Here is a 20,478-nt window from a genome sequence, read left to right as displayed (position 1 = left end):
CATTGCAGTAAAACTGGTCTCTGATGAGGCACCCTGATCATTTAAAAAAGACAACAGCCATCCTTGCAAAGCATTCTAGTGCTACAGACTGGTTCTTACACAGTGTTTTTTTCAGAAGAAAGACTTCCTTGAAAATTATTTAACTCCTTTTTTAAATTGAACTTTGTGCAACCCTTTCGGGTTGCTGTGAAGAGAAATGTTGAATCAATCCATATTCTAAAATGCCTTAGAAAGAAGAAAAATCCCAGCAGTAAATCCACCTAATTAAGTGGGGGTGTATCTAGCCCATAGGCTATTACCACATCTCAGCTTAATATTTTTAAACATACTATATGTAGAACAGGCAGTAAGCTCTCATTATTTCTCAAATGAAGCTGAACAGATCTAACCCAAATTACAGCAAGATAAACCAGACAACTTAAGTGATGAAAATTGTACTTTTTCCTCTGCTTTAGGGACGCTTCTGGCTCATGTCCTCTGATCAAGGTGAGCCTGATAAAGTTGAAAATTACACTGTGTGACTGGATTGTACGAGATTATCTTTCCCCTGAGAAGTGATTTATTTTAGTATCTCTTGATGAATAAGAAACTTCCTGCTCCAACACACTGCTCTTCTTGTGTGGGCATGGTTCCTATTGCTTTGAGAGAGAGATCACATAAAAGAAACAGAGTATTAGTGGCTACATCTTCTTCATGGTTCAAAGACAAATCTGCATTGTAAGACAGACCTTCAGGGACAAGTGTCATAAAAAAGTGAAAATTATCATCATTAGTTTGTAGGTTTAGCTGCAAAAGTTACTGGCATATCTTCCACTTTTTGCGTGTGAGGAAAATCCAGTTTTGTTTTTGAGACATCTTGCTTTGTAGAATTCAGCGTTTCTTGATCTTTAGACAGTTCCAGGAGATGTTGCATGTTAAGTTTGAAAATGAGGCGAGGATCTGGTCCAGAAAGAGATGGGCAATTGCAGCTATCTCTTATTTTAAGAGCCTGTGAATACATAGGAAAACACATCAACCTCATTTAAATAAGTAAAACAAAAAACGTTTCAGTCAGTGATTTGGCTTTCCAGTAAGGTCTGTATTTGCATACAAAGCATAGTGAGTATAATACTGAGTCTGAGTTGTTACTGAACAACTTTTTAACAGAAACCAAGAATTCTTGAGAGGTAGCAGCAATATGGTAAAACAATGGAAAAAAATGAAGAACAAAAATAATTTTCTCATAGTCTCTCATTTTCTCACAGTCAGTCTCTTGAAGAATGGATACTCTAAAAGGTACAGCATAAATAAGGAGGAAGTTCTCCAACTATTTTGTGACACTTGTTCACATCAGTACTTTTTACCTTTTCATTTACATTCACATGTAAATTAAAATGACTGCACAAGAAAAAAAAAAGGGCTGTGAATAATTGACTACTTCAGATATATTTTGTTATTGAAGCAACTATATATAGATGCCTGACTCAAAAAAGGAGGGAAAAATCTCCAACAACATAATGGACATTTAACTGTTTGGCACAGAGTTCCAGATGGTTGATCAGTATAGTTAAGGTCCAGTTACACAAGTGATCTCATCTCCAAGAAGCATTTGAATACACAGCTTCTAAGTGTTCCGAGAAAACAGCGTCTCTAGAAGGTAAAAATTTATCTGGATAAAAAGATTACCACTAAGAGACCAAACTTTAAATTACTCCTGGTCACTGAGTAAGTGCCATTGTTTCCATTCTACAGATCAGAAAGTAGAGGCACAAAGGAGCCAAAGAATTTCCCAGAGAATCAAAATCCATTAGTGCAGGCATACTCCCCCAAGAACATTCTGCCTTATGGGCAATCTGAGAAAGGTATGACAATGAATGAATCTCATGTCTCAAAGGCACCATGGAGAAATTGATACAAAGCAGTATGAAGTTAGCTGTTTTAAAGGATGCTTAAGTTGGTGTTCATTGTAACGAAGCTGAACATACTTTAATTAGTCCATAAAAACAGGCAGCTCGTTTAGAGCTAACAACAGATACCACACAACTAAGTCCAATGCAGTACTGTGCAAGCAGTTGTACACAGATCTGCTAGTATCCACGGATTCTCCTACAAGACCCGTTTAAACTAATCAAGAAAAGCAAGTTCCTATGTATCATATAGCAAAATACTGTATGTAGAACTCTAGAGGGTTCTACATCTCTGCTGAGAACTATTTTTTCAAGATTTGCAAAATGAAACACCAAGAAAACACCAAGTCAAAAACTAGCCTGATACTTAGCACTGATCAATGGTCACTGTGGTATGGTCGCTTTTATGCACTATTATCTGTATCTTAGCCCCAACTAACAGTACAAAACTATCGGCAAATTGACATCCAGCTTTATTTTTAGTCCTTTCATGGGAAAATAAGTTCAAATGTATATTTTATTCCACTTCTCTTCATAACTGTGGATTCTTGAATAGTAATTGCCAGACCTGTCCTGAGTTGTAGCCAGGTGCCTCCTGACCAGTACTAGGGACTGTTAGCTGAAAGTGTGGGTTGATTTACTTTTTCTAGACGAATTAAAGAGGAAGAAAAAAGTTACACAGTTTTCATAGCCGTCCTACCACTGCGCTTAAAAAACAGAGCAGAAATTTAATCTGCTTTATATACACTACATTTGGCTGAAATATCAAATCAAATATCCCAGTACACTTAAGTATAAGTATTTGCCCATCATTTTGAAACAATCTGGTATTCTTCCACAGGAGACACTGGGAATATCTTACTATAGCAGATTTTAAAATAGAAGAGCAGAGGTTCTTAACTCATTTCTTTGTATAAGGAGGTACCAAAACATATTTCTCCCTAACTACTACAGTGAACTGGTAAAGAGATTGCTGTAAATGGCTAGAAAAAAACCAGAATTTAAATTTAACAACTGGCTTTGGAAAAAGACACATTCCAGGAATGTAGCAAGGTTCTGCAGCTGTTTCTTGCTGAAATGCAACATTCAAATTACTGGATACACAAGTCTGGATTACGCATGCAAATATTCCTCTTGTCTAACTTCTAAAAAATACAAATAAAGTTTTCAGTATTTGTTTTTCTACAGCACGAGCATCCATGTAGTCACCAAATGCAACTGTACCATTGAACACTTCTGCTTCAGTGACCAATTAATTTCTAAACTGACATTTATGACAAACCAAGAGTTTTCTCTTGTTCTCTTCCAGAACATAAGCTGCTGCAAGACTGCATTAATGTCAAGCAGCATTATTCAAGGCAAATGGAAATATAAAGATTTAGGCTGTATCCTGGAAATGGCAATGTAATCCTCTTCTAAACTAATTTAGCATTTTTAAATCTCTGGTTTTCTTGGCTATATAGTGCCTGGCCTATTTTCATGGTTTCACTTATCTAAAAATACTGAAGTCACAACAGCAAAGGTAAAAAACAATACTTCAGAGTTAACATTTTTACCCTCTAGATGTCTTTGCGTTCTTGGTAGACGTAAAGCTGTCCAAGGAGGTAGAAGGCATCTATTCAACACCAACTCACATGCCATTAAAAAGACTACAGTTATGAGAATGGAAAGTTATGTCGACATGTCATCTCACTGTTGAAGACAGCTATGACTACATACTCCAGTGAAATTAGTCTTTGTATGTACGTTTGTGACTGCCATGCAACATTTAACCCTGGTTAGAAAGTGTTCTTTCCCTAGCTCAGTTGACTGCTGCTGTTTTATTTTGTGCCAGTAGCTCTGCAACATCATTAAGATGCCAATAAGAGGCTGAGGAGCTTACAATATAATTTTTCCTGAATGATAAAACAGCCCAACGTGGTCAGCCATAGTGTACTTTCAAAATCACTAGCAACTTCAAATCTGGTAATTTAATGTTGCTCAAGTAAATTGTTTTTTGACAGTTTGGGTAAGAGGAAAAGTAAAAGCATTCTCAATGAAGCACATGCATATTGATATTATAACAATAACGTTTCATTGACTGCTCATACTGAAGAGTGTTCTCAATAAAGAAGATGGACAGAACCGAGACAAGGTTAATTAGCCAGAGTGTGTATGTAAATACACCTGGGAACTGAGAGTACTTTAATGCTGTTCTTTTCAGGTTAACCTTAAGAAAGAAGTACTGCTGTTCAGAATAAAGACCACCTGCATGCTTACCGGTTCAAGAGATCTCAAATAAAACATCAAAACTATTGCTTGTAAGTAACAAAGGTGAAGCTGTTTTTCTCATCAATACAATTGCAGTCACTGCCTGCAATGTACTGGGAGGGGGGAAGGCATGAGAATTAGGGAGGTCTGTCTCATCCTATTGCTTTCATATAAAGGCTATCAGCAGAGACAAATATAGAAAAAAGTAATTTTTAGCTCTCAGTATTAATCCTTCACCAGTGTCACAGATACCAGGCTAACTGCTGCATCTTGACCCCTTACAGTCTTATGGAGTGCATCCTACCTCTCAGGCTGTCAACTCTCTCAGTATAAAAGCCACATCATTCTCTTGTCCACAAACCAGGCCAAGGGTTATAGTCTCTTGTGTATCAACTGCGATTACCTTGGCAGGGCTGACTTACGCTCTGACCTTGCATTTCTGACAAAAACTAAGAAATAGCACAAGCATGTAGGGAAAAAAAAAAAACCCGCTGAGTTGCAAAACAAATGACAATTAGCAGGCATAGGGAAGACAACAGGTTCTACAAATGAAGTAGTAGTGAAAAGATAATTAAAGAATGGATAGATTTGTTACTTGGTGGAGAAGAAAAGCAACCTGCATATAATGCTAAACTTCAAATCTTTCAGTGCTTCGGTTGGCACAGAAAACGGTGACAAAAATTTAACTTTATGGGGAGGATAGAAACACAGGTCAGTATTTTTTATTCTTATTTTCCTTTAAGTTTTCACCTTGATAAGGCTTAATTAATATATTCTAGAACTAGAACTATCTGAAGTAATCTTCACATCACGAGCAAAGGGCAAATATACCAACCCATTTTTGAAAAGGAAGCGAAATAAATGTATCTTCAATATACTAAAAGGCAGCAGACTCAGGAATAAGCAATAACAACCCAAACAAAAATAATGAACAGCCAATGCGGATTTGAGAAGAACAGATCTTGCCAAAGTAAATTAACTAACTTTTTTTTTTTTGACAAGTTAATTGACCTAGCAAACAAAAGAGAAGCAGTAGAGGTGACATATCCCAACTTAGTATTACACTCGAAATGATCTCAACACAGCATTTCCACAAGAAAGAGTGGGAAACAGGAGCCAACAACATGATGCCAAAAAAGCAAATGTCATGTCAAGATGAAATTTTGTGTTGCAGGCAAGGCTCAGTAGATAACCTTCTGCTTTATTCAGTATAGCTGAAGCTTCAGCTGATGTACAGTGTTCTACTTGGACAGCATACTAGGAAAAAGGTAGACAAACTGTAGCAAGTCAGAGAACATTAAAATAAAAGGTTCAGAGATGAACTAGAAGATCCTATAGCTTCTCTCTGGCACCACACTTCCACAATTTGTCTCTCCAGAACAATAGTAACCATCCTTCCCACTAGTACAAAATAATTTTAAGATTTCTTTTTCTGAAAATAAAATGCACAGGCCTTTACCAAGCATCTCACTACCTTCCATACAGGAATTCTAGGAGATTTCAGTTTCCTATTTAACAGTATATTCTGTTTCCCTAGTTTACAATCCAAATCTCTCCCAGTCTGAGGGGGAAATCCTTTAAAAACATGGTAACTTTTTAATTTCCTCTATTTCCTTTACAGGACAGCGCCACTTTGTAACTGCTTATAGCTCTCTTATTTACTAATTCCTCAGCTTGGCTGTAGCTTCCAACTTGTTCAGAAAACCAGATGGAAGATCTTTAAAAGTCAGGGAGCAAATCAAATGAGTTTTAATTATGTGAAAAGAGAATCTCTGTGTTACTCCTACTTTAATTTACATTTCCTCAGACTATTAAGTCACCTCATTGACACATGCCATGTCATTACCTGAAGAAAAAGTCTCACTTTATCTGATCGCATCTTATTGTGAACTTGCTTTGAAGTCTGTAGAGAAACATCTGCACGGCCTGAGAAGTCCAAAAATTTGTCTCTAATACCCCCAGCTACAGTAGTTCATCTAATAATAGATATTATATTGTCCTGAAAACCATTTCAAATTCAAAACCATCATCATATGAAACACAAAAATATCAGCATCTTTAATACAAACCTGTCTACTTCATTCAGCTCTTCAGAGGAAGGACAATTTCAACTGAAGTAATATTCAAAGTCAAGCACAAAGGTAAAACCCAGCACGTTTGCGTTTTTTTTAGGATTTAAACCCTTGTTTCTTGCTCACGATGGATCTAATACTGAGTCTAAGAAGTACAGTTTCTTCACAGAGAGATACTAGAGAGATAAAAAGGACCTTTTTGAAATCTGGTTTCTCCCCCTGGGCTCTGAATATCTAATGGCCATTAATATATGGTAAACATACTGTTCTAAAAGGCTTTAAATATGTGAAAAACGGGAAGAAAAAGGGATTGATACCGAACAACCACCAAGCCCTGGGATTCCCTTTAAATGCCTGAGACCCAGCTTCAAGAAGGCAGCTCTCAGATGAAGGGGAGTCATCACTTCAGACAAGAAGCCTCCAACAACACCTCTACATACCTTATTTCATTTTTATTCCACTTTTGTAATATTGACCTCACTTATCTAGTGAACTTCTGTTAAAAACAGGAAGCCTTCAGCTCCTGCTTTCTCACCTTACTCCAAAGAATGTTTAAGGTAAAAGGCAAATGAAAACATCTCCTCAATTATCTTTTGGAAGAAAATTTCCTAGCCTCCACTGCTCTTCGAAGTGAGAGTGGCTATAAAAAGATGAAGGTTGTTCCACCTGCTAAACTACAAGAGATAAGACAGAAATAACATGACTGCCAGTTCTACACAGTTGCTCAGTTATTTAACTTATTTGATCAGTCCTGGGGTAGACAGAACATACGAAGTAATTTATTTCATTACTGCTCTATAAGCCAGTCAATAACTGTATGAAAATAAAGGATCCTGAACCCTTTGTGTTCAATCTAACTAGAATTAAGGCTCCACAACAACTATCATTTTCCATTCAGCCGCTCTAACGTGTTAGAAAATCCATCAAAATAATCTCAACAACCTGTTCTTGCAAAGTACAGAATTTGTATATATTAATCTAAAATATTCAGTCTAGCCAGTCTGCAACCTCCCACCCCTATGCTTGTTTTTGATTTATGCCATTATTTAGAATATTTACTGCATTCATTCTCATCAAAGGTTTCATGAAAATCTTTTTTTCTCCTTTGAGATCAGGAAACATCTCAACATTTTAGTGCTCTCTCTGCCAATAAATCTTCAGTTTGGAATTAAGAAAGACTTGAAGTGACTGAGAATGTAAAAAAAAAAAGAAAAGCGGAAAACGACGAAATTACCAGTTGTTTATAAGGAAAGGAGTTTCCAAACACAGTTTAGCTTGCCGAAAAACAGTGCTGTTCTGAAGTGCTTTAACAGTATCTTTTAAAAAGAAAAAACTAGGTAAAAATGAATCCATGCCATTTTTCTATAGTTAAAACCCCCACTATTTAAAGAAATAGTAAACAAACTAAGACTACTAAACTTGGAACAGTTCTGTGCTCTTAAGCTACCAGCAAGTAGCACATCAAATTAAGAGAATCCCCAAGCAGCTATCTACTTGACATTCCTCTGAGAGGAAATCTGAAAGAAAGAACAGAGAAAAGACTGCAGATTGATGGGCAATTGCGTGAATTAGCTCAGGTTCCTTGGAGTGGGGTAAAATTTGCTCTGTAATGTGACGGAACAGAGATGTGAAGGAAAAAGCAGGCTGCAAAATCTACAGAGACCTATCATAACTAGGGCTATTAAGAAATCTTCTACTGGGGATCTGACATTCATCTGTGGCACAGTTATTTGAGGTGTATTCAATTCCACACCACTGAGAGAGACAGGATAGGATGGAGCATTCTCTATTTGACAGCATAGGGCTAGCTACCAAAGCAAGAGAAGTCAAGACAGTTTAGGGATCCAACTTAAAAACTGGCTTCCAAAATGGCAAAAAAGAGAAAAGAATAGATGAGAACTGTGACACTGTCACAAGTGTACCAGAAGGACATTCAAAAGCAAAAATATTACACTTCGATCAGAGATCAGAAAAGAAAAAAAAAGAACCCTAGAATATAATTACATTTTACCTGTGCTATCTTAATTTTTCCTCATTTAATAAAACCTTTAAGGTTGGAGAACTTTGTAACAGAAAATTTCTGTAAGGATAAAGAGAAAGATAAGCATGATGCTAAAAGCGCAGATTGTAAATCAATATCAAAGTAGCTCATGAATCAATACCAAACTAATTCTGGCAACCTTCCTAAGAGAAAAAGACACACTTCCTGCAACTCTGCTCACCTCTGGGATAAGCCGGTCTAAGTGATCAGCTCTATTTTCATGAGAAGGGTGTGTGGAGAGCCACTCCGGTAACTTGGGCTGCCCTTGAATGGTTTCTGCTAATTCCATTTGTTGCCAAAACACACTGCTTGCTCGTACATCCACACAAGCCTGAAAGCAGAAAGGAAATGTATACACCACTGTATTTTTAAAGTAATACAATACACATTCTAATGGATATTGAATTACAAAAGACATCTTAAATTTTAGATCTCTAAAGCCTGTTTAGATGATTCCCCCCATACCTGACAGGAAAAGGCTGTTCTAAAATATCTAAATGCAGTAAAAAACTCATCCAGATAGACACTGGATTTGTTCCTTTTAACATCTATGTAATTCCACCGATCTTAAAAAAAACTTACACCAAGAGACTTTTTAGAGTCAAAAATATAAAGTGATAAGAATTCATACTTAAGTATCTCTAAAAATGAACTGCAAAGGCTTTTCTGTAAGTGGTTACACTGCCTTTTTCAAGGGTTATCTGTGTAATCCACAACAATTCTGCACAATTCCTCTCTCTCTCTCTCCATAGAAGTGTATATTTAACCATAGAAAGTCATGGAACGCTAATTTTAAGAATGGCATTTGTATATCACCAACAGACTCCTTTTATTTGCATTTAAGTGGAGGGGAAAAGAAGAACAAGATTTCTTACATTAATTTTCACTTGTTTAAGAGAAAAAGAGATGAGTACTCAGAAGGTAAGAAAATTACTTCCTTTTTTTTCCCAGAAATACAGAAGTGGTGCTCTAGCCTTTGACTTTATTCCTTAAAATTATTATTATAAAAAGATTTTCTGCACAAGCAGAGAAATGCTGAGATACCACTTTGCTGCTTTCTTTCCGGTATGGCCCTACATCTTGGGTATTACAAAGCAGCGAGCACGCCCACAGCAATTACATTTTTTTTCATGGATTTTACTTACTCCCTTAGATGACTTCAAACTACAAATGCAGTTTCGACCCCAGAATCAAAGTTAATTTTAAAAACTCTTCCTTGAAGAAATATTAATAATTAAGGAAATTTTCCTTATGAAATATTAACACTAGATGGTGCTGCTCTCATAGTTATCTAACACTTATCTAGCTCTATTGCACTTAGAAATAAAAGATTTGTTTTAGTTTCTTTAATTTAGAATTAAAATCCACAGGGGAAAAAAAAAAAGTGACTGAAAAAACAAACTATGAAAAAATTGCCAAGTAGTTTCTGACGAAATTTTTTTCTTACTTTAGCAAAGCTGCGCTACTTTTATGGCTGTATTCAGATTAATTCTTTAAATACTAGAACAATACTGATATACTTTGCAATTATCAGCAATCACAGAAAATATAATCACAATATCAAAAAGTTCTTCAATTTTACTGTATTGTTATGAGAATAGATATTACAGATGAGAGTATTTTAGGTGTACTACAATATAGTAAAGCACTCCTCAGAACCTCTCACAATAGATGAAAATGAAGTGAAGCAAAAATCTAAAGGGCAGTTTATACCTTCACATACAATTAAATATAACCTACTTACGGAAGTTTGCTATCTGGCATTCTCCTCTTTATAAGTATGTAGCTTTTTCTTCTAACAGTAATAAACTACATAAAAAGTATACTGTGCAGTTAATAATACACAACTTCACCAACTTCAATTTTATTACATACAATTTAGCCAGAATGACTTCAACTTTCCCTACAAACTGTTTTATTTCCCATTACTTCTTTAATCTACGTACCTTTGAAAATTCGGGAACCGTCCCACAGACGGTTTAGTTCTGTATGAAGTGTGAAACTCCCTCTGATTATAACAGAAACTGAAAAGTGTCTGGTAAACTGCTAATAAAACAAACCAGTTATAGTTACCTTTGCTGCAAACTGAAGTCCCACTTTATCAGCTTCAGCCTCCAATGTTCTGCTGTATGGTCTATCAAACATAAACTGCAAAGAGGCACATTAAAGCTCTACCACTTGGTTTGGAACGTGTACAAACCTAGAGCATTGTAGCTATTTTTCTAACCTTCTCATAAGAAATGGTGTTTATCTATCGTGTTCACATTGCATGTGACCAGTACTAATTTTCTTAATGTAATCTTTAATTCCATTATCTGTAATTAATTGATCTTGTATTCAGTGGAAATTAATTCAAATTATACATATTTTCATGGCCCCTCACATCAGCCAGTCTCACAGCATGATCTATCACCTGGTATAGATCTATTGGTATAGATCACCTGGTATGATCTATTTTGTATTGTAAACAGCCCACAGTATGGAATGTAGCCATTAACATTTTCATGCAGGAATCACTCCTTTGTCATGATTATCCCCCAACACAAGTTGCAAATTGCCCTTGAGAAATCAAACTAGAAGACATAAATCTGACCAACTCCTCTCCCATTTTTCTAGGGTATGACATTGTATTAACACACACTAAGAGACAGCGGTAGTTTTCTCAAATAGTTATTTAGTCATATATACCAGTATCTTCTGGCATATGTAATTCATGTAGACTTGGGCAACCTTGGCCTAGTATATCAGGTTACAGTAAATGCAAATCAGGACTTGTTAAAACAGGCTGCTCCTGCAGAGATAAGGAACATGTCACAACATTTTGGTTTAGGCATCAACTAGGAAATATCAAATGAAGAATGGGGATGTGCAAGGTTAGTGAAGCGAAAGAGGTTTTATCAGCTCTTTACTTGGTTATAAAAATATGTCCTCCTCCTAAGTTCCACAAAAAAGACAAAAAGACGAAACAGGTAGAAATGAAGAGCACCAAAGAAGTGGTCCAATCCCTTGAGTACATAAAGGTATCTGTAACTTTTTGCTTCTTTCTAAAGTAGTACTGATAGTTTTTCTTTACTAGCACAAAAATAAAAACCAACCAAAGCTGATCCTTTACAGGGTTTTTTTCAAAGCCAAATACGCTGGTTTATAAGTAACCACAGATGAGGTTGTCTCCTTACAGACCTTAAACATTGCAATTATAAATATGTTTTTAAAATCCTCTGATGATAAAGTCATTACTTGAAGTGAAATATATATTTCTATTGCCTTGAAAAGTGCTCTGGGTCTACTGGTGTGCATATATTCACTAAACAGCAAAGATATGCCTGGGAAGTCTGTCACGTATTCCTGAAGCACTATTTCCCAGTCAGCCAGATAAACTATTTGTTTAATTATTAAACATTTCTCAGACTGGGAAATGAAACTGGTAACAGGCAACAGGACTACCCAAAACACTAACTGGAACAAAGGCTTACACAAGCAGGCAGCTTTCTATTTCTTCAGTTACAACCACTTGTGGTTTTCTCCTCTGGGATGTTTACAACAACTTTAAATAAGAAGGGGTAGCATCCACCTCAAAAAAAGATTTGCAGAAGTTTAAGAACTAGGAAATTGAGGGTCTGAATGCATGTGTCTTAATAGACCATCTAGAAAGAGAGACCTGGGACAGCAGGAAGATGGTAATAAAAAGATCAGCGTTTAAACTCTTACCCCTTAAATAGTTTCATTTGCATTTACAGTTAAGCATTAGGGTATGACTCTTTACCTGTATGTCTATCCCAATACCACCTGCAAAAACATGGCTGTATTTTTAAAAATAAACACAACACTAATGCAATCTCTAGTCCAGGACCTACCCATGCTGCAGACTGGGGAAACAGGGATGGCATCTGAAGAAACTATCACCCTATAATTGCTGCTATTTCCTTTATTCTTCCCTATGTATCTGCTACTGGCCAGTCACAGACAAGTTACAAGCCTAAACAGACTCTGATGTGATTCCATATAGCAATTCTTATACTAGATATGGCTTATGATCAAGTAGGGTTCCAGGTTTGTTATGTTCTGATCATTACCAAAATTTCATTAACATAAGAGACTTAAATGCATCCTCTGCAATTTGTGAGAATTCTATGTGTTTCTTCTTCAGATCTAAAATTAAAACTATAAGATAATCTGGATCTCTTGAGAAAACTTGGGTGCTCTTTCAAAGTGTGCTTCTAGCCAATAAAGTCTTGGCAGTGGCCACATAAGACAGTCTTGAGGCATCTAACATACAATACTACTAATCTGCTACTGAAAAATGAATTTTTTTTTTAAAATCTTTTGTGAATGTGCTGGAATGAAAAATTAGATCTTCAAACTCTAAAATCCTTGTCAGAAATCGGACATAATAAAGACGACAGAGTTGATTTTTCAAATCAATTACCAGAGCTGTCTGTGTATGTTAAAGAAAAGGAAGTTCCAGGTAAGTGGATTATCCAAAATGACCTGTTTCCACACGAAATACAAATCTGATGGTGTGAGGTGGACAAGAAAGGGAGTATGAAGTACTGTATCTGTACAAACTAGTGTGCAGGACACGAGTAAAACTCAGAGTTGTGCTTTGTGCTATTCCAAGAATAATACCTAGGCTTTCGTTCCCATATAAAATATCTGCTGCTGTAAAAGCAAAGCCAACGTGTTTCAGTTCAGAAATACATGACTAAAGAACAACCATGAATGAATCTCATAAGAGAACTTCACAATTTCTTCAGGCAAGCAAACTCACTAGCTTTGGAGAAAAAAGCAGAACTGGAGCTAACATGCCAAAAAGGCCTACAAAGGGTCACTGGAAACTACTTATAGTCAATAATAAAATATAAACAATAGTCAGTAGGGTAAAAAAGTTAAGCCTCTGAGGACATAAAAGAAAATACTGAAACAGTTGCATGTACTGCAATGTGGCTTAAACAATACTTTCATAGAGTGAGATGCTAAAACTTTAAAAAGTAAAATACAGTTATGGAAGAAGAGGAAAAGAAACACCCTGAGAAAACATGCAGAAGATTCATTTTCACATAAGCACAACAGGCAAATGTTGAATGGAGGAAACAAACAGATGTTGCAGTCCTGGGTGACTAACAGAAACAAAAATTTCTATTCAGCATCGTTTGTATATGGGATGAAAGCTTTGTCAATATTAGTCACTTATTTATTCTGCATTACATATGGATTTGTTTAACGTTACTGAAGATGAGTTTGATCAGAGTTTTAAACCAGGACATTACTGTACAGTATCTCATATATGATAGATCTTTCCTATAGCACACTATGACTATGAGCTTAAACCCAGATTCCATTTGCAACCTAAAGCACAACTCCAATCCACGATGCCAAAATATCAGTTGCAGTTAGCACAGAAGAGGAGAAAAGATGCTGACAGGGAGTTAAACTTTGCTGTCTAAATTATAAGCAGTCTGAGGATTGATTCACACTTTGCTTTTTCCAACTTCAGCTCTTCAAAATGCTGGCTAGCATTCATCAATGTATTGGTTTCTTAGCTGCTTGTACAAATATCCAAGCTCTTTAGAGATAATTTATGTTCAGAATCCACACATCTATCCATTAGCATAAGAAAACAGATTGGTTATGTTTAATTTTATGTTTTTGAGGAACCGGGGGAAATCTCAGGAAAAGCATCAAGAGAAGTCAAAGAAACCAGAGCTCTTTCAGTTAAATTCAGATTCAAGTTTTATGATGTAAGCACAATTTATTTTAAAAAAACCCACTTTTAAAAAAAAAAATAGATCAGTGACTGTCTGGAGGCAGAGAGTAAATTAGACTGCTGAAGAAAACTAGCACCACAGAGCCTCTGAATTTTACTTTATTGGAATATATGCTGTCTGAAAAGATTATTTTGGTAAGTTTTATTATAGCATGGTTTATACTTTAGAAGAGTGTTTAGATTTTCAATTTTCTTATCTTGGAAACTTGGCAAGGAGGTACTGTTCAGTTAAATCCAATGATTTAGAGAGATCTAAAGTTCTTGAAGATGACAAATGAAAATATGTATCAACTAAAGCAGATGCAGATTTATAAAAACATATTTAATTAAAAAATATACTCAAATATTAATTTTTGCTTATAATATTTTCTCCTTGCCTTTTTCCCCCCAAACATGCTTCTTAGTGGTACTATCTCCCTAAGATTAAAAATGTTTTTCCTTGGAGCTCAGGAAGATTGATACAAAATGTCAGTCTTACCTCCTGCAACTTGCTCTGAATCCACTGGCCAACAACTGCCAAACTATCACGGGGACAGATGGCCCAAATCATAGTGAGAAAGATGAGTGATAGAAAATCCAAGAAGTGAACCAGGCTGGCCTTCTCTGCCTGCAAACAAAAATTGTCCCATTTTCATTCCTTACTGTCTGATGTTTCTTTAGAACATAACAGAATTTGGAAACACTGTAAAAATCACTAATTTTTTTCTATGCAGCCACAGGAACAGGGCAAGCACAAGCTCACCAGCTTGCACAAAAAAATCCAGTTGGATACAAGGTACTTTCAGTCTAGAATCCACACCAACTGCATTAATACAGCTGGAACAAATACATTTTGGCTATCTCCCAATTTGAGAGATTCAAAGGTTGAGATAGATGATGACAGCAGGCAGACAGAGTTCTCTAGTAAAAAGGCCATGAAACACCTCAGTCGGAACGAAAAAATCTATAAAAAGACCTAGAAGACTATTCTTTACATTACTTTGAGAAAAGATAGACATCATTTAGACAGGAACACTAATGGGATAAGGGAACACTAGGCATAATATATTTATTCTTTATTTTCTGTTGCATTACTTTAATTTCAGAAACTAAGAGAACCTGAAGAAAGAAACTGAAATTCTTCTGGTTTTCAGAGCTCTATTTGACATGGAACAAATTGATCCGAGCACTTACAAGACGGATTATGCAATACTTTTCCCTATGCCAGTCAGGTGACACAGGTTCCATACAAACAAGGTAAGTGCTTTTTATTATTAGAGATTTTTTTTTTAGAAGTTTAACAAGTTAGTTGGCTCAACTGAACCCAAGAAACCATGTGACCTGTTGCTTATCCAAAATCATACAATATGCAGTAAGCAATTCTACTGTATTTCCACTGCCTTCAAAATGTATTTACCCATTTCCAGATTAGCTTTGCAATTTTAGCAGGATCTTTATGATTACAAGCTTCTCATTATGTCTTCCTAAACTGATGGATAGGTAATTAATACAATTTCTTAAAATGACACGCACAGAAAGAAATCAATTTGGAAAAAAAGAAGCGCTTTCTAACAAATCATGCCAATCCAGAACAGTATGAGCCATATTTCCATACCATCCTCTTTTTTCATAGTTGTACCTACAAAGCACAACAAAACTATTACATCCATTCTGTTCAAATGGCAAAGAACTACTAATTTCAACACATCCATGTCAGGATATGGAACAATTAAGTCTGTGAAAGCAATCATCTGTAAATGCAGAATCAAGGTCCAGCCATTCTGGAGTTTGGCATTCTAAAACTGTGTGCTACTATAAGAAAAATATCAGGTATTTTAGACTAATTTATTAAATCCACTTCGTAGATATTAATGAGTCTAGGAGTAACAAACCAAGTTGCTGAGTGCCTCTAGTTCTTTATGTCTGCGCTATAGGAGGATAGGCATTTCCAGACCAAGTTCTAAATGACTGTTAATAGTGAGCCATAATCCATCCGTACAGTTATGAAAAAGCACTGGCAGACTTCGTGCTAACATTGACTACTACAGGATTGCTGACAGTTATTAAGTACTACATGAGTAATAAGGATATACTGTATCAGAATACTGTCATTTCAAACTCAATTTTTCATTAATTAGAAAGAGTCACACTGGAACTTTGGTTGGTAGCGATAGGAAAAATCTTAATTAAAGTAATTAGAATTCATTTAAGAATTTTAGACAGCTTCCTTTAAATACTTACTGCATGTTCCAGCACAGCATGAGCTATTTCATGTCCCAAAATGAAAGACAGCTGATGAATGTCAGAAACGGCATTTAGCAATCCAGTGAAAACAAACACTTGGCCATTCTATAAACAAAAAGAGATAATTAAGTAGAAGACACATAAATAAAACACTGTTTCAATATTACTAATACTTTTTGTATCAGGTTCAACTTACTGGAAGCACAAAAGCATTTACACCTGGTTCGTCTACCACATGGATAACCCAACTGAGTGCTGAGACCTGTGGTACGTCCTTATTGCTTTCAGATAAATGACGAACAACTCTCTCCACAACCTGATAGCGCACATCTGTCTCAGGTAACATTTTACTTTTGAATTCCTCCATCCACTGAAAAAAAAAAATTCATTGATTGCCATGCAGAACAAACACACAGTAAATGACTAATTGGTAAACTAATTTAGTGGCTACACACAACTTAGTTAAACCTAAGTTTTAACACATTTTTCTTTCATATAGGCAAAGCCAATATATCAAAGAGTTTAGGCTTTCAGACCCAGAAGTTAAGGATTAATAAACTTAAAAGGAAGTAAACTGACCACAGATCAACAATAAGATAGTGTAAGACTGGTCCTACAGGCTCCTTTATCTGACGTTTTCCTAATACACAGTTAAGCTTGGCATCACAATTTGGCAAACCTTTCTACACCTTCCTGAATTTCCATTTGAATTTATAATTTTTCTGTATCTGTATAATTCTGTTGTAATTTGTAAAATGGACAAATTCACACAAAAGATGTAATTTGAATATATCCTTGTACTTCTATTCTTAGCTCACATCCTCTGTCAGACAGGAATACAGTGACATTTGTATATGGATTATCAAGTTTCACTGGCTTTAAAACAGAGAGTCACAGAACCCAAAGTTACAGAAATTAGTGCAATGGACAGTTTAAAAGAAAGCAATTAAAGAAAAATGAGCTGATCCAATGAAAAAAAAAATAAGTAGGATTCAATGCAGGTGGAGAGTATTACCTTACAAAGTGACAGTTTAGTAGCGAGGACCTTACATGCCAAAGAATGCTCCAATCAGCACAGAAAATGAGACAGATCTGAGCGTGTACCTGTTACCTATGCTTTTACTGCTTCTACCAGATTTCTTGTTATATGACAGTAACACAGTTAGACCTGTTTGCTATATACATATAATGTGTTCTTTAACCATCATGTGTCCCTGAAAGGTTTGCTGATGAAAAGGGAACTCTTAAAAAGGCTGGGGATAAGAGGAGGGGGTAACTGATAGGGGTGCTCTGCAGGGTTCTAAGCATGAAATTCGAAACTTATTAGGACACTACTAGGTTTGTTTGCCCATCTCATTAATTGGACTATCTCATCACTAAAAAAAGCATTAACAATTTCAGAGGTTTTTTTTTTTTAAATCTTACCATATCATATTCCATCTGTGACAGTTCCCTAAAATGCTCTTTTCCAAACACCAACAGTCGAGCACGCCCAGTGATGGGTGTCTCCTCCAAGTGAGTAAAATAAAACATGACAAACAAAACTCCTAAGCTACTAACACCCAGGAGTATCTTCCATTTATTTTTCCTTGCACTTTCTTTAAAAAGTTCCCGTTTATTAGGAGGAAGTGCCTTCCACCAATTTCTTATGCTCCTGTAAGATAGAAACAGTGTCAACTTAGGACATAGTTAAAAAGGAATTTGTTAGTGTCTGCCCTTGCTATACTCTATATTACAGTCTCACCTCCTGCAAGAGCTTATGGAAGGTTATACTCTAATTGGCTTCTACTCCACTCCATTTCTTCCCTCCCACAGGAGAAGAAGGAATCCCCCTTAGTGTCTTGGTTCATCTCCCTCTACCACATGTAAAGGAGAACAAGAAGAGCAAAACATACATCTAACACCTCTGATAATGGAAACAACTCCTTCTTGAGCAAATTGTCAGTCTAGGCCCCAGTCCTAAAAAATTTTGCACAGGTATTAAATGAAAACACTACAAATACACCTACCATTCTCCAGAAACCCATGCATGCATCTTTGCATAATGGAGTCTTATACTGAGAGAGGAAGTAAGAGAGTATTTTACCTGCCAAGAATGATAGCAAGTAATTTCTGAGCTGGCTTAACAATAATCCAGAAAAGAGGAACTGGTGCAGCCTGAAACGATGGTGATGTGCGAAAAGACCTGATGATCTGAATGTTCCAAGCAGAAAAATTACGTGGGAGTTGCCCTACAGAACTAATCTGGAGGGATGTGATCTTCTCCCCCAGTGGACGAGAAGACTGGAAGCAAACCCTTCCCCAGCTGTGGCATGCATTCTTGTATACTTCTGTATTTGGGACATTCAAAAGACACCTCAGTCCTTTACCGATTAAGTTTCTATAGGAGTCAGGGCTTCCAGTCAAAAAACAGTTTCTAGCATTTCCAGTCAAATCCAGCCTTTGGCATGTATCTCGTGTACAACTGACTTGAGTTCTGCAATATCCTGCGTAAGACCTACAGAGATTATTTGACTTCCCCTGCTTGGTCAAAGAAGCTAAATGAAAGAAAATACAGTTCTTGCCCGGCAACTTTAGACCACAGATGATATTCATAACTTCTTTGGTTGGTTACCCTGAAATAAAAAAAATAGCAGAGAGGTGTTAAGAAAACCACCCAAACACGAAACTCTGAAACATTACTTCATTTCATCTGAACAGATACCACGTATTTGTTTGCCAACAGTTGCACTGCACAAAAAAAGTCACAGTTAAAACTGCATCCTGTTGCAGTTTTAAGGTACAAATCTGCTTTCGACTGTGAAAAAGTCAAGGTCTTCTATCACTAAGAATAAAACAAAGTGTAATGTTTTCTTTTGCTTTTATTACCACCAGATCAGTGACTGCAGGCGTCCCTTGCGGAAGACGTGTGCATCATCACCTTTCCGTGCCACAGGTGCTATTCATACATACTGAGGAAAAATGGGATCTGTTGAGCAGTTCTGCTAATATTTTGCTCTTGAACAGTATGCACATCTGCTGCACTCGGCCTAGAAACAAAACGACTCCACGCAGCACAACCAAGCGTCTCCAGCCAGTAGCCTTACTCACAGGGCACGGAAACGCCTTCCCGCCGGCAGGCCTGGGCACCCGGCCACCCCCGCCCGAGGGGCCCCACGGCGGTCATTCTCCCCCGCTGGCTCCAACAGCGGCCTCCGCTCCCCGGCCGGGCACCGCCGCTCCTCTCCGAGAGGAACCGCGCCGCGGGCTCCACCCGCCTGTTCCCCGTCCTCCCTTTCTGGCAGCGGCCTGACGCCCCGAGCCGCCCTTGGGTGCTGACCTCGGCTGCCGGCCCTCAGCGCCCGGCATCCCGCACGCCAGCAAGCCCCCAGCCTCGGTGCTGGCGCGACTATCGTGATATGGGCAGACGTGAGGAGATTGGGGAGGGGGGGGGGAGGGGAGAAAGACTTGTCACTCTGCGGAGTCCGCCCGGGGCGGGAGGCGGCTCTGGCTGCCGTCACAACTGGACGTCGTTGGGATCTGCTCCGGGAAATACCTCCTCCACCGGGCTCCCCTACTCACCACCCCGGGAAGCCGAGGAGGAGGGATAAGACCGCGTCGATGCGCAGACGCCGTGGGTGCCGGGCCGAGGCGGAGGACGGCGGCGGGCCGGGCCCGGCGCCACCCCAGCGGCAACCCGGGCTCCGCGGCCTTTCCTTCTGGCGGCGGCCTCTGCCCGCCACCGCCGCCGCCGCCGTGGAGGCTCCGCCCCCCGCCCCGAGCCCCGGCGCGCGAGATGAGGGGGCGGCCGAGGCGCCCCGGCCCGCCATTTTGCGGCAGCCAGGGCGGCCGCGGCTCGGCTGTGGAGGGAGGCGAGCGGGGGTTGGCCCTTCAGGAGGCGCAGAGCTGTGCTGCTGCCGTCGTCCTTTCTCTCGTGTTGCCTTTCCCCTGGCTTTACCCACGGTGTTGCTGTGATGTCTGCGCGCTGCCCTGCCTCGCCTCGCCTCACGGCTGGGGTTGGCCCTGGTTCCTGTGCTGCTGGGCCTGGCTGTTAAGAGGTCCCGAGCCAGACTGTAGGCCTCTTTAGCTTTCAGAGCTCATGGGTGTTATGCCTTGGGCTTGCTTGCTGTTTTTTCAGACCTGACGTCTCAAAGTGTTTCAGGCTACCAGAGAGGGCTGGTGATGCTCCTGTGGAAGAGAGCAGTCAGCTCGGCTGTGACAGTAGTAGGTGGGGAGGTGAAGTTTAGCTTTTCCCAAATCCAG

At 38.2% G+C, this 20,478-nt stretch overlaps 1 protein-coding gene across 1 annotated transcript; it reads right to left on the bottom strand.

Annotated features, from left to right (window-relative positions):
* Positions 1–769: 769 nt before the first annotated feature.
* On the bottom strand, positions 770–18,840 carry OMA1 (OMA1 zinc metallopeptidase). Its single transcript, XM_009492912.2, has 8 exons — positions 18,323–18,840; positions 17,662–17,890; positions 16,433–16,606; positions 16,234–16,341; positions 14,492–14,620; positions 10,323–10,397; positions 8,431–8,580; positions 770–988 (listed from the first exon to the last, which is right to left on the bottom strand). Exons 1-8 carry the CDS (start codon positions 18,829–18,831, stop codon positions 770–772), a joined length of 1,593 nt encoding a protein of 530 aa, XP_009491187.1. The 5' UTR covers positions 18,832–18,840.
* Positions 18,841–20,478: the final 1,638 nt, after the last annotated feature.

Source organism: Pelecanus crispus, chromosome 5 (genome assembly GCF_030463565.1).
Source record: "Pelecanus crispus isolate bPelCri1 chromosome 5, bPelCri1.pri, whole genome shotgun sequence".
Lineage (NCBI taxonomy): Eukaryota > Metazoa > Chordata > Aves > Pelecaniformes > Pelecanidae > Pelecanus > Pelecanus crispus.
Note: the sequence above shows the minus strand (reverse complement) of the source record. Positions and strands in the feature narration are given on the sequence as shown.